We start from the raw sequence: 13618 nt of genomic DNA, 5'->3' as shown, positions 1-13618 counted from the left end.
AACCATGTTGCAACTAAACATTATCTGGATTAAAAAAATATTTCTTGAAGAGTGACACACACACTTAGTGAGTAATTATCAACATCTCTACAAACGTTACATGTAAAGAAACACAAGTATTTATTTAGAACTTAAAATATTTCCCCTTTTCCATAAACTTTATCCCTCCCCGCCTCTCCCTTCGTCCGCAAGAGCTGTCTCAGAAGGATCGTGGAAAATGGTTTGTACTGTTTCATTACCTTTTCCGTTTTCCAATACACGACGTCTCATCCGTTTCGTTTTCTGTTGCGGCATATAGGTCGTTCAAGCGATATTTCTATCGGAACAAAGCAACGGGCAGTATCCAATGGGAGTACCCGGAGGTCGGCGCTGCTGAGCCCCCGCCAGGACCCGCACAAGGTGGAGAAGAAGCTATGGAGTTGTGTGACTCGCCCCAGCCACAATCGCCAGTCACGCCTCCGCCGCCACGTATCTCGTCTCGCTCGCCTTCACCACCTGTCTTGCCTGGTAAGATTGTATTTCGGGGTTCTTTTTAGCTACTCCTGCCAGTTATCTAGTATTTAATTGATTTATGATTTTTGTCTTGTTAAAGTAGTTTTACTCAGACAACCCACCGAAACAACTAGTTATAATGGTGAGAAATGTTGTAACGAGCCTTTTTCCTATGGGGGTAAATATTTGCTATTTGGCCGCGCACCGATTGATGAGGTAAGCAAGCAGCGGCGGCGAACCTGGCTAGCGCTCTTTGACCCGGCTTATCAGTTCGGATAAGCTTGGGTATCCTGGGACTACTGGACAGCCGAGAACGGACATTCTAGTGGTGGATCCCGTGCAGTGAAGAGCGAGTGCGTGTCTTGTGAGACGTCGGTGGTGTACGTAGAGAGGAGTGTACGTGACAGTGGTGTCGAAGTACGTTGGTGGTGTGATCGCGCCGAGTATTGGTGTAAGTTGGGTATAGACCCACTATTGGTGAGTGGACGACGTTCCTTACATTTTGGTTTAAGAGTTGATAATATTAATATCTGATTTGATTGCGAGAGTTAGAGTTGTAACCGTGCTGGTCAAAGCCTGACGGTAGTTAGGATTTATATTAGTCAGGAATAATAATAAAGTGTATTCCTGACGGTTCTGGGCAGGTGCTAGAGCGCAAATAATATAATTTAATTGACTGTAGTAGATATTATTTTGCGTTGTACCTAGGGTCAGTTATATTACTAATAACTCTGAGGCCCGACAAACCTAGGCTGCACGATTTAGCGTGCGTAGTTGGAAGCACGAGGCCAGTAGGCTAGTAGCTAGTTTTATTAGCCTATTAACAGAAGCCCGGCTAAGCAATATAACGTTGATATAGTAGCAGTAGTGGTAGTAGCAGTAGGGTTGGTATTGATTAATCATTTGATTATTTTACTTCAACCTGAACGGCTTGCTTAGTAATCCAACACGTTAGCTTGGTAGCTTGGATAGCGGAGTACCGGCTATCATATAATATATTTATCTAGTGTTTGGAACGTATTTAATATTTATTCTTCTGCTACTAAGTTGCTCAATAATTTAATAGTAGGCTATTGCAATTTACATATAGTTTTGCTTGTTTAGCTTGGTATTTATTGAGACCAGCTACTAGCGGTGTAGTCACTCTGTCTATAGTATACTTGTATATTATTATATGGTATTTGTATCGAGTGGACTGTTTGATTCTTAGCTTGGGCATTAGAGTTGTGTATTGGATTATAGTGGCCTAGTAGACCCCGCCTGGTGATAACACGCGTTGTGGTTTTTATTGGCAAGTCGTCGTGTAACTCACCGTGTTTTAGGCACTCTGGGCTTAACTATTGGATAGTTAGGTCAGGACGAAGCCCGAGTTGCGTAGTCAGCAACGACCCCCTAGGAGAGTGGAGAATCGGCGTAGGCCTGGTAGTGATTATTGCACGTTTGTTGTGGTGACTTGTTCACAGTGCCCGTGTATGAGCCAGTCCTATACCGGTTAGACCCGGCTTTTGGCCTAGTGGTTTCCCTGACCTTATCGCAGACCCTGGAACTTTACCCAGCCATTGTAGGCTGAGCTGTCCCGGCAAACGGTTGCGACGACTGCACTTTTAATATATATTTTCCCAGTGCAGAACATCGCGTCGCAATGTTTGGGTTTACCAAATGAAATTAAGAGAGAACATAATTACAACTCAATCAAACGGAAGTTAAACAATTATTTGATTGACATAGCTTATATTAATTCAAAGACCTGAGCTTACCTTGAGAATTGCATGATCTATTAAGTCATTTTTACTCTATTCAACTCACTTTGTTGATGTATAAACATACATGTATACACTGTAATAATGAATAAAGTGTGTCATATTAGCCTACAAGATTTAAAATGAATTAAAACCAAAATGGTGATTTCCATTAATTACATGAATATAAGCCACAAACCTTTATCAATTGAAGTGGTATGGTTGAATTTGGTCTCTGCAACGGTTCTAAAACAGATGCAAAGAACAAATTCTTCTCTTTCAAATCATCTTCCCGTTGCAAAGCACGGGTAAAGCAGGTAGTAATGAATAAAGAATCATTTGATTTGAATTAGTAGGATGTTCAGTTTTACTGTCAAGATAATGCAAAGAAATGGGTCAGTTTGCTGACATTGTTTATTTGTTGGTGTTTAAGGGATTACTGCCGACATTTTTTTATCACATTTAGTAAAAAACAAGTTTTCACGACGTTTCGGGATCATATTCTCAATTTTTACTAATCGTGATGGGAAATGTCCGCAATAACCTTCAAACCTCACTAACCCACCATCGCCAAGAGTGAACTTAAAGAATTGTTTATTTATCTGTTTTAGATGAGCCAGCGCCACCTCTACCGCCTTTGCCACCGCCCCCGCCGTTGATCAGTGAGCCTCCTCCTCTACCACCTCTGCCTCCGTCACCCCCGCCTCCGCCTCCTCCACCCGTAATATCCATATCTCCGGGTGAGCCCCTGCCTCCGGGTGTAGACATGCCGGAGTATGAAGGTGATCGACCCCCTCTGCCTGCTGCACCTCCACCACCGCCACCTCCTCCTCCGCAGATCAGCGAACCAGCTGATCAGCCATATGCGACGTATGACGTACCTGCACAATATGACATCCACCAGATGCAAGGGGTATGTTTTTAGTTTTTAAATTTGAATTTGTTGTGTACAATATGTGTCCTGCCAGTGCCGGATAAAAGATTTAGCCCAATACTTGTTGTTCGAATATATGGCGGGTTTTCAGTATTTTTCAAATTGTTTTCAGTTATAGTCATTATTTTAGCATTACATTTCTTAGTAAAGTAACAATCTAAATCCTGGTCTTGTTTTTATCTAACGTAAAATTTTATTTAAGAAATGGCTCTGTGCCAGGATTTTAAATTGTATATTAAGGAGAATAGCAGCTAGCTAACTGGTAGCCCCATAGTTGAAACTTAGAGAGTAGGCCGAGATAGCATAAAGTTGATCTAAAAGAAGAGTATTTGAGTTTCAAAGGTTTCAATAACATTACTCGTCTCAATAACTTAACTGTATTCTGTTCTGGTTTGATTTTCATTCAACAATGTACAGAACACAAATGTGCAACACTAGTTTCAGCTATCATTGTTATCTTTTTTCTAAAGATCCATTACAAAAATTTAACTAAATGGGTATCTGAGTGGTTATAAGGCTTGCCTAACAATCAAAAAGTGTGCCGGTTCAATCCTGGGAAAAGTCAGTAGCATTTTGATTGTTCAAAACTGGACCCATCTGTCCTTGATTATTGGGCTTAAGAAACACCTGATCTTAGTCAGTAATAAAGCTACACAAATATTGTTACTCCATTATATACACCATGCATTCATAGATTAAAATACACACCTAGATATGCGTTGCTGTCTTAAAGTAATAATTATAACAAGAAGCAGTGTTGGGAAGTAGCGCGCTACAAGTAGCGACGCTACAGTAGCGCGCTACTTTTTTTGTAGCGTTAGCTGTAGCTACGCTACTTTTAAGATTTTGTAGCTTTAGCTGTAGCTAGCTACATTTTTAAAGTAGTTGTAGCGGAATTTTAGCTACTTTTCTCGCTACATTAACATTGTTTGAGATAGTGATTTTTATCATAACCTCAACCTTACGTGAAACAACCTCTTTCAATATCAAACAGAGATTTAAAAAAAAATTAGGCCTACTTTCTTGGCTTCATACAGCTGGTTGCAGCCGTTTCATTCCCTATTACAACGTTGTGTGGACATGAAGGCCATTAAATGAGTGTTATCTGAATTTTTGGCTCTCATTTCCAATTTACTACTCTATGATTACTGTCAGATAAAATAAAATCGCTAGATGCAGACGACGTTTAAACGTTACCGGTGACAAGATAAGCTATTGAATGAATCCTTGCAAGTGGTTGGCAGGGAAATTAGTAATCAATTTAGTTTCTTTATTATATCGATACCGTAGTGTTTTAACTTGGGTTTTAATGGACACCAACACTAAACCTTAAAATAATGAGAAAGCTGGTCTATCAACCTTTGATTCAGCTGTTGATTGTGGTTCATCATCACAAGCCCTTCCTTGGTTAGATTACGAATATTTTTCAAATGTTTACTATATTAACAAAGAGGAAATTACCTGATGAGATTTAAGATATGCCTAGACTAAATGATAATTGTAACGAAAAAATCTCCATATACTGTAACATGAAACTTACATTGAAAAAATAGCATAGTTTGCTCCTGCTAACAGCTCTTATTGTATCTAGGACTATTCCTAGGCTATGCTATGTTTTAAGACTAGGGGTGTGCGATGCATCGAAATTTCGATTCGATTCGATTCGATGCATCGAATCGCGATTCGATTCAGTGGTGGTCAAAAAACGATTCGATTCACGAGGGAGTCAGTATCCATATACGAAAAACGCCTGCAGAAAGTCAATGCAATACCCGCAATACAGGAAGCGCGTTGCTGTTGCGTTTCCTTTACGAAGGCGTTCTTATTTAATACATTCTTTGCATTAAATATAGCTTTAATTGTTTTATATTTTTTTGTTTTGACATTGCAAATGATTAGAGGTTTGTTTTTTGTCTTGATGTAAGCAGTGTGTGAAATATTTTACTACTGTGAACCTAGCCAAAACAAGGTAGGTTACTCCAAAATCATTTTAAAAATAAGTCTGAAAAATTGTTACTTAATACTTAACTAGTAAGATTAATGTTATAGACTGATTCATTTGGTATTTTTGTTAGGTGTCTGCCGGTCCCCGTCCCCAAATTTTTGTTGGGGCAAAAGAAAAAAAAAGAATAATTTATTTCCAAAGAAACACTCTTATATTATTATATCTATTATTACAGAGGAATTAAAATGTTCAAATGAGAATTAAAAATTAAGTTGGCTCACGACCTTTAAGAATAAAGACACAACAGAGCAATTGCCGCACTGCCACTAGCCAGAGCCAGGTCTAGTCGTCTACTGATAAGAGTAACAAGACAAAAGCCGTGACGCAACACTAACAGTGCAAAGAAAACAAAGTCAAAAGAATAGAAAGACTATTTATCCCGACATACTAGTATAATCATTTATTGTTTATTCAATACCTAATTAAAAATATATTTTATTATTTTACATAATAAATTATAAACAAAAGAAATATCTGATATAGTGAACAGATCTGTATCTTGGTTAGATGGGGTTAAAAAAATATATTTCTAAGATCCAATACAATATTTACAACTCACAAATTACATTGAATTAATTTCTTTGAAAATAATCTCTAACAGTTTTGTGTTTTTGAATAAAGAAATATATTTCTTTGTCTCTACTCCCTTGTTTCATCACTTGCATTTTGTCAGCAATTGAAGCAACTGGGTAGCAACCGGATGGTGTAAGAGGGGAGGGGGAGGGTCTATGACCTTGAATTCACACATCGTTGCCCGGGCCTGGCTGGTGAGACTGATTCATTGTTTTTGTTGACATACTACTACCCTTCCTTAAGAGAAAAAGGCCCTGCTGTTCCAAAAACATTGAGGGTAGTTTAACACTATTTGTGCTGTCGACATGTTTGAACATAAAAGTTGCATTTATTTCAATGTTAAGCAAATGCGGGAATTCCCGTCATCAGCACCCAACGTGTTAAAAACATTGACCTGTGTTGCCAAGGGCACTAGGCTAGAAGATAGCATTTAACTTTCTTGTCTCTTGATTTAATATTATTTTAATCTTCTATATATTATTTAAGAGTTACTTTTCGGGTACCTAAATAGTTGTGATATTGTTTGGCTTTATTTTATGGATTTTTAATTCTTTTCATTCATTAGCTATCAAAATCAGTTGTTTTAGGATTTTAATCTCTTGCAGTAGGTCTATACTACTGTATGACATGATATGCATTTTTTAGTCCTTATTAATTATACCATAAACAATGTTTGTATGTTATTTACTGTTTTTGAGTTTTATAGGAAATTAGTTTACACAATATCTTTTCTTCAATGAGTTCTCCACTTGACATGTTGCTTCTAGTCTATTACTATTTTAGGCCCTATAAAAATAATGCCTAGGTAAAGCTGTAGGGCTACTGATGCCAATAATAATTCTTTATTTATGATGATGTAACAAATAATGTAAGTGTGAGGTTATTATACTAAGGAGGTTAGGAGGCAGGGAATGAATGATACATATTGCATGGTGGAAACATATTATTTTTATTTTCTTCTTGCTTGCAGTCCTGAAGCCGGTCCACAGGCCCTAAACTTGTGATATGTAAATTTATTTCTTAATGGTCTTTTTATATTAAGTTCCTTTCAAATTTGTTGTAATTTAGCTACCGGCACCTATTTAGTTATTTAAACAGTTATTAAAATGAGAATGAATGTCTTGATAAAAAAAATATTTTCTTCTTTCTTGCAGTTGAGCCAATTCAAGTAAAAATTATGAAATAGGCAAGTAAAGCAGCTCACTGGTATTTCCAGCAGTTATTCTAATACATATGATTGAAAATAAATATTTTTTCACCTAAAATTCATATGTTAAGTATGAAATAGGCCTAATACCACATCAACAAAAATTTGTATTACACAAATGTGATACATTTTAATTATTGTTAATCCACTCAATTGACAATTATGAATAGAAAAATACCGTATTGCTTCGAATCGAGTTGCATCGAATCGAATCGAAAATCTTTTGAATCGAATCGTTGCTTCGAATCAAAAATTTTTTGCTGCTTCGCACACCCCTAAGAATACAAAGTTCCAAGTTCAATTATTAGGAATATATCTGTTTAGTCCTTGCAAGAACAAGCCTACTTTAGCCAACTTGTTACATAGCCAAGTAGGCCTACATGTTATTTTTACTTTACAATTGTCAACATGTTTAAATTAAAAGCCGATTTCAGGATAAGTTGCTGAATAGGCTACTGTTTTCTGCACCAACTAGGTTGAAGCACAATTTGCCCTATGCATAATGACAATAAAGGACGATTTCTTGACATAGAAAAATGTTATTCATAGAACAAGTAACTTATCACTATGGTTAAAAAATATAGCAATGTCGTTTTTAACATTAAAAATAAAGAAATGCGATAAACTCCAATTTCAGTAGGCTAGGCTCTGTAACACAAAAAAAAAATTTAAATAACCGTTTTACAGTTTTATTGGTCTTAATTGTTGATATAAGACATATATAAATGAATCTATATTAAAGAAATAAAATGAGCTTTTAAAATATAGTTTGGTTGTATGTCCTTTGAACTTAATGAAATTTACATATAAGATGCTTAAAAATAATGCAATATTTAAAAATAAGTACTAAATATGACGGGGCACCCAACTATTTGGTTCTGTTGTACATCTATATACCTATTGCAGTTGATTAGTTTTATGTAATGTTAGGTTTATAATGCCAACAAATTAAATACAATCTAGTAATAATTTGTTTTCCAAGTAATGTAAGATACAATACTGACATTTTTTGTTTAAATGTTTGTTCAATAAAAATGTAGTTGCAATTAATTTTACATTTACCTAATGTGCGTGGGAAAAAAGTAACGTCTTTGGAAAAGTAGCTAAAATTGTAGCTGTAGCTACATTTCATTGTAGCTGTAGTTGTAGCTAGCTACTTTTTCGGAACTGTAGCTGTAGCTGTAGCTAAGCTACTTTTAGCGAATTTCCCATATAGGGAATAAGCTATTACCGTAGTACTCATGGTAAGACCTGGACGCGGGACCGATTTTGTTTTTCGTTTTGAGGTCCCTAGAGGCCAAAAACACCATCCGTTCAAATTCATATATATATATATATATATTTATATATATATTTATATATATATGTGTCCGTTAGCACGATAACTCGAGCAAAAATGATCCGATTTTGATGAAATTTGGTACAAACGTGTAAACCTACGTTTATTCGAACGAGTTCGCGATTCAGCATGATCGGACCATGGGAACGGGGTTTTATGGGGTAAAAATAGGTTTTTCCCATTTTTGACCCAAAAAACATAAAATTTAGCAATTTCTTTCCAAACCATTTTGTAGAGCTTAAAAAAACAAATAATTTAGTATATTGAAGCGTTATTATGCGCCTAATGGTTACGGAGAAAATTCCAAAAAATTGTGAATTTAAAATTCCCATGTTATTCTTATGGAGAATAAGTAAACTGTTGTAGTTTGCTTGTTTATGAACATATTTTGATCAATTTTGGAAAATGTTTTTATTTCTTACTAACTATTAACATTTTACAAAAAAAACAAAGTTTTACCCTCCCTGATGCAGCAAACCTAAGTACTTGTTCAACTAATTCTATTTAAATCGGGAATAAATGTTATATTTTTAAGTAGACATTTCAGTGTAAAAATCAAATCAGTCAAATGGAAATTCGCTTAGTCTGCAGGTTTGCTGCGGCGGGGGTATTTTGGAAATGTAGCAGTAGTTGTAGCTAGCTACATTTTAAAAGTAGCTTCCCCAACACTGACAAGAAGGTTTCCTCTGTCACACAGGTATCACAAGATTACAACAACACAGTGTACACAGGCACATACCCAGGCACTACAGGGGACTATGTGATTGCCCGTCCCCCTGCCAGCACTGTACCTACGCCATCTATCAGTCTGGCTACTGAGTTGGACTCGTTCTACAACGAGGTGGCTGCATTGGAGCCTCCGCTACCCCCGCGGGAACCTAGTCCTTCCCCCCCGCCTCCACCTGCACCTGCCTCACCCGCGCCTCCGCCTGTAGAGGTGACTAGCAAGAAGAAGAAAAAGGTTGGTTTCAATTCTGCACAGAAAGTAGATTCACTGAATGAATGTAGTGTGACGGGAACGTGTGGGAACAGCATTCTCTTTGGTTTTTTCAAGTATCCTACTTTCCCCAAGTCGCAGCACAATAATGGCTAAATGAATTTAACAATTTTAATAATGCTTTCATTTAAGTTGTATGTCTCTAGCGATGGTGGCAAACTCGTGAACATATTCTATGGTAGCGGAGAAAAATTTGAAGATATCTTTGCAACTGATGTAAAATTGTGAACATTTTCCATGGTTGCGGGGTAGTTGTGATTCTCTTAAGCCATTGCACGGTCAAATCATGATCATCGCTCTGAACAGACGTTATTGAGACCTCCTGTCAAACTAATCCTGGAGTCGTTTAATGGCGACAGGTTTTAATAACCAGGTGTCAATTTATAGCAGAAAAAAGTGAAATTCTTTTACTTATTGGAGATTGTTATATAGGTCAACATAGTCTAAAAAAAACACTTAACACACATGGAAATAAACTAAAAAAAAAAAAATATACAATAAAACGTAACTTATTTTTAAAGTCTTTTAAAGTCGACCTTTTTTGCCCTGAAATTCCACAGTATGCGCTGTTCTTTTCATGTTCTTTTCGTGTTCATGTTCATGTTGTGTTTCATGTTCATGTTCTTTTCGTGTAGAGTACTGTCACTTATTACATAACTCAGTCAGTATTACTTAACTGCTGAAATTCATTTAATTTTACTTTTCATTTAATTTTTTTTTTCACTCATACAAAATAATAAAACTAAATTGCGCCACTTTAACTTCATAATCTTTATAGCAACTTAGCAGACGCACAGGCACAGCCTATGTCTGCTAATTCCAGAACTAATTAGATAGGAACAACCTTTTACGCATGTATATAGTTAATTAGTTATAGTTAGTTAGTTTAGTTTTGCATAAAGAACTTTTTTCTTTTGTACATTTGGTTGTGTAATTTTTATATATGTGGTGGAATAAATTCATAATTCATTCATTCATTCATTCATTCATTCATTCATTTGTAATGTGCAAGACAATGGAGATTTGAATTTTTTACTGGGCAATTCAATATTTTTAACTTCTATCTAATAACTACAATCAAACATCTCTAACATAATGCTCATTGTTTGCTCTTTACAGACAAAGCTAGCGCCTGGCCTTACCTTGAAGAAAAAAGGTGTTTCCTCGCTCGTGGCTAAATGGCAACAAGTCCAACAAGACGTTAGAAGAGAAACGGAAAAAGAAGAAACTGAATCATAAATAGCATATTGTATTTACCATTGTATATAGTGTACAAAACGGATGCTTGTTGTAATGACTGACCTATTTTTAGTTTTAATTTTTAATAAATAAAATATTTATTTTGTAAATGATGTGATTGCTCTTGTACATAAAAATAAAGACTGTTCGTAAAATAACTTGCTATTTGTAAATTTTTTGATGTTAGTCTTCCCTATCTGGCTATTTAAAGATATAATCAAAATCTCTGTTATTCATTCATGTGCAAACAAATACAATGAATAGTCAGTGAGAAATGTAACTTATCGTCTCGTCTCTTCGCAATATTTTAAACTGTAGAAATTCCTCAAAGGAGTAAAATTATATTTCCACTTAGAATTTCTTTAGTTTAGAGTAACATTTTCTGATATTCCAATTTTGTATATCTTGGTAAAATAATGATCTAAAGTTGGGACCACGAAGGTTTGCAGTTGAGGGAGGAGCCTATTTACTACGTGACTTCGAAGGAGCCAATGAGGACAGTGCGGTGTTGCCAAATCTAATAATACCAGCTGATTTGAAAATATTGTTTAGTATTTTAATTAGTGTCGTCAATGGGTGATATGGCAACGTCGCACTAGCCTTGTCTTGTGATTGGCTGACGCCAACTGCAAACTATCCTGGTCCCAACTGAAGAGCCTCCGTGGTTTAAATTTTTTTTATTTGATCTGTTTTAAATAAAATTTTGTTTATTTCTGATATTATATTTATTATTGTTATGCCTACTTAGTTCTATTTGTATTTCTGGTAATTTGGTAAATAATGTTATTTTGTATGTACTATTGTCTAATGTACATAAATTCAAAAAAATGTTAGGATTTTTTAATTAGAGAAATGATATTTTACACGCTCATTCAAATACAAATTTAGCATCAATCAAATAGCTTGTATATATATAAAAGAAAATACAAAAGCGTAACACTTGTTTTAGAGCCAAAAGATCACAGACAAAGGACATCCTTCGAAGAGCATACAAGCCTGATGAAGTTTTGCCTACAACATGTTGGACATAAGAGCCCCAACTTAATTTTATCAATAATAATCCCTAAAGATCTAGCTTTATACAGAAAGATTTTTTATTAGGGGAGAGTAGGGTAAAACTGGTCAGTTAGATTTTGACGCAGTTACTACTGGTAGGAGGGGACACTGAAACTAACACAGGGAAGGGGGTGTAGCAGGCATCACACTATTTGCCCTAGAGCTATTATTATAGACTAAGCAACACAAGGGAGTATGTTTTATCTATGCTATTATGTACCTGTGAAGAGCTTTTTGTTATTTTGCTTTCCAGTGTTATATACACTTTGATTGCCTACCACTAAAGAACTGCATTGAGTCAAGGTAAGTACATGTCTGCAGCCTTTACATTGATATAACCAATTTATAAAATGTCAGAAATATCCAACAACAGACCCCACAACACTCCACCCTTTCTGCATATCCTCCCACTTATCTCACATTTCATGCTTGATACTAATCCTCTATTTTTTTTCAGTGAAAGAAGGGTGAAAAAAGTAAGAGACATGATTACTATAGAAGTGACTTCCGTAAACCCCCATTGGATTGGGACAGGAAGCAGATACATTCTCTAAATAAAATTTGGCTTAATGAATTTGGACGTTTTACGAGAGCAGTTAAACACAAGACTTTCCAGTTGTAACATTTCAATTGATATCGAACGAGAGAGTAGTGTGACACTGTACTTATGATAAGACTCTGACAGAAAATATTGACTAGCACTTGTGCAGATAAAAAAAATTCAGATCTTTTACTCATCGAAATGAATCAAAGGAAGTTGAAATGCAAGAATAAAAGAAATGGCAATGAAAACAGGAAAATAAACAAAAATTATATTCACAAAGATTCTAGGTTTTTTAAGTCTCGTGTCCTGCGTAGCTAATAACAGGAACAAACTTGTGTTTCCAAATTATGTACACAGTATAGTAAAAAAATGCGAACATGTATGGAGTTTGAGTCTTCATTGCGGTCTACTACTGTTTTTTGGCTATGCTTGGTCTGAGCCCTGTGCTGTTCCCACATAGGGACAGCCTGTACAGTTTACAAAACCTTGAAGATGTCGCAGAAGTCTGGTGTTGAGCAGATATGGAGTGGAAATTTGAATTTTAATTTATTTAAGAAAATTGATGCATTTCTTTGATTTGTACATATGTTATTGTATCACAACACAAGAGAATTGTATTTTTAACAATTTCAATCACACACAAGCTTAATGTAGTTCAAACTGATTCTCTTCAAGAACAATAAATTTTATCATGGTGTATACTGAAGTATATTTTTCTACTTTATTAGCATATCCTGGATTTCAATCTTATTTTATAAAGAAATATCCTATCACTTAATTATCATACAATTCCTTTAAACTGTTTAGCAATGTAATGTTATTCCATTTTAAGCTGAATTTCGTGTAAAATGGATATACTGTAAGATGCCTTGTACACCTCAGTCATCATGTCTCACATCACGACTCATCGTATTGACTTCTAATAGCAATAAATAAATAAACACCTGTCATGGAATACTCATTGCAAATTTGCATTACATTTTGCACAAGGTTTCAAAATAACACTGTAAAATAACCGACTCACCTTCCACTGCCAAATAAACAAGCTTGCTTGTGAAAACCAACTAATTGTTATAAACACCTGAATAAATAACACGCGAAGTCAACACATTTGCCGTGAAACTAGCATCATTACTAAGTTGTGCAAATTGCTTTAACCAACAAAATCCTTAAACAAGACAGCACTTCTGTTTTTAGCAAATTTCCCATATAGGGAAAAGATATTAATATAGTTCTCATGGTAAGACTTGGACCTGGGACCGATTTGCTTTTTCATTTTGATGTCCCTAGAAGCCAAAAACACCATCCGTTAAAATTCATATATATATGATTGGACCATGGGAATGGGGTTTATGGGGGATTTATGGGGTAGAAGCTGTTTTTTCTCGTATTTGACCCTCAAAACATAACATTTCCCAATTTCACTCTAAACCTGTTTTAAAGAACTTAAAAAAAAAACAATTTAGGATACCAAAGGGTTTTTTACAGTTATT

General features: G+C 35.5%; 1 protein-coding gene across 1 annotated transcript in view; it reads left to right on the top strand.

Moving 5' to 3' along the window:
- The window catches only part of LOC129005675 (formin-binding protein 4-like), a 28476-nt gene extending 17879 nt beyond the window's left edge, over positions 1 to 10597 (top strand). Inside the window, exons 12-15 of the mRNA XM_054434635.1 lie at positions 299 to 507; positions 2843 to 3144; positions 8987 to 9250; positions 10406 to 10597. Coding sequence (XP_054290610.1) covers positions 299 to 507; positions 2843 to 3144; positions 8987 to 9250; positions 10406 to 10525 — 895 coding nt within the window. The 3' untranslated portion in view covers positions 10526 to 10597. The remainder of the gene's footprint in view (positions 1 to 298; positions 508 to 2842; positions 3145 to 8986; positions 9251 to 10405) is intronic.
- The last annotated feature ends 3021 nt before the right edge of the window (positions 10598 to 13618 follow it).

The sequence above is a fragment of the Macrosteles quadrilineatus genome, unplaced genomic scaffold, assembly GCF_028750875.1.
Source record: "Macrosteles quadrilineatus isolate MER2022 unplaced genomic scaffold, UCM_ALF_1.0 Scaffold_30__1_contigs__length_1495292, whole genome shotgun sequence".
Classification (NCBI taxonomy): Eukaryota; Metazoa; Arthropoda; class Insecta; order Hemiptera; family Cicadellidae; genus Macrosteles; species Macrosteles quadrilineatus.
This window is presented reverse-complemented; position numbering and strand designations above follow the sequence as displayed.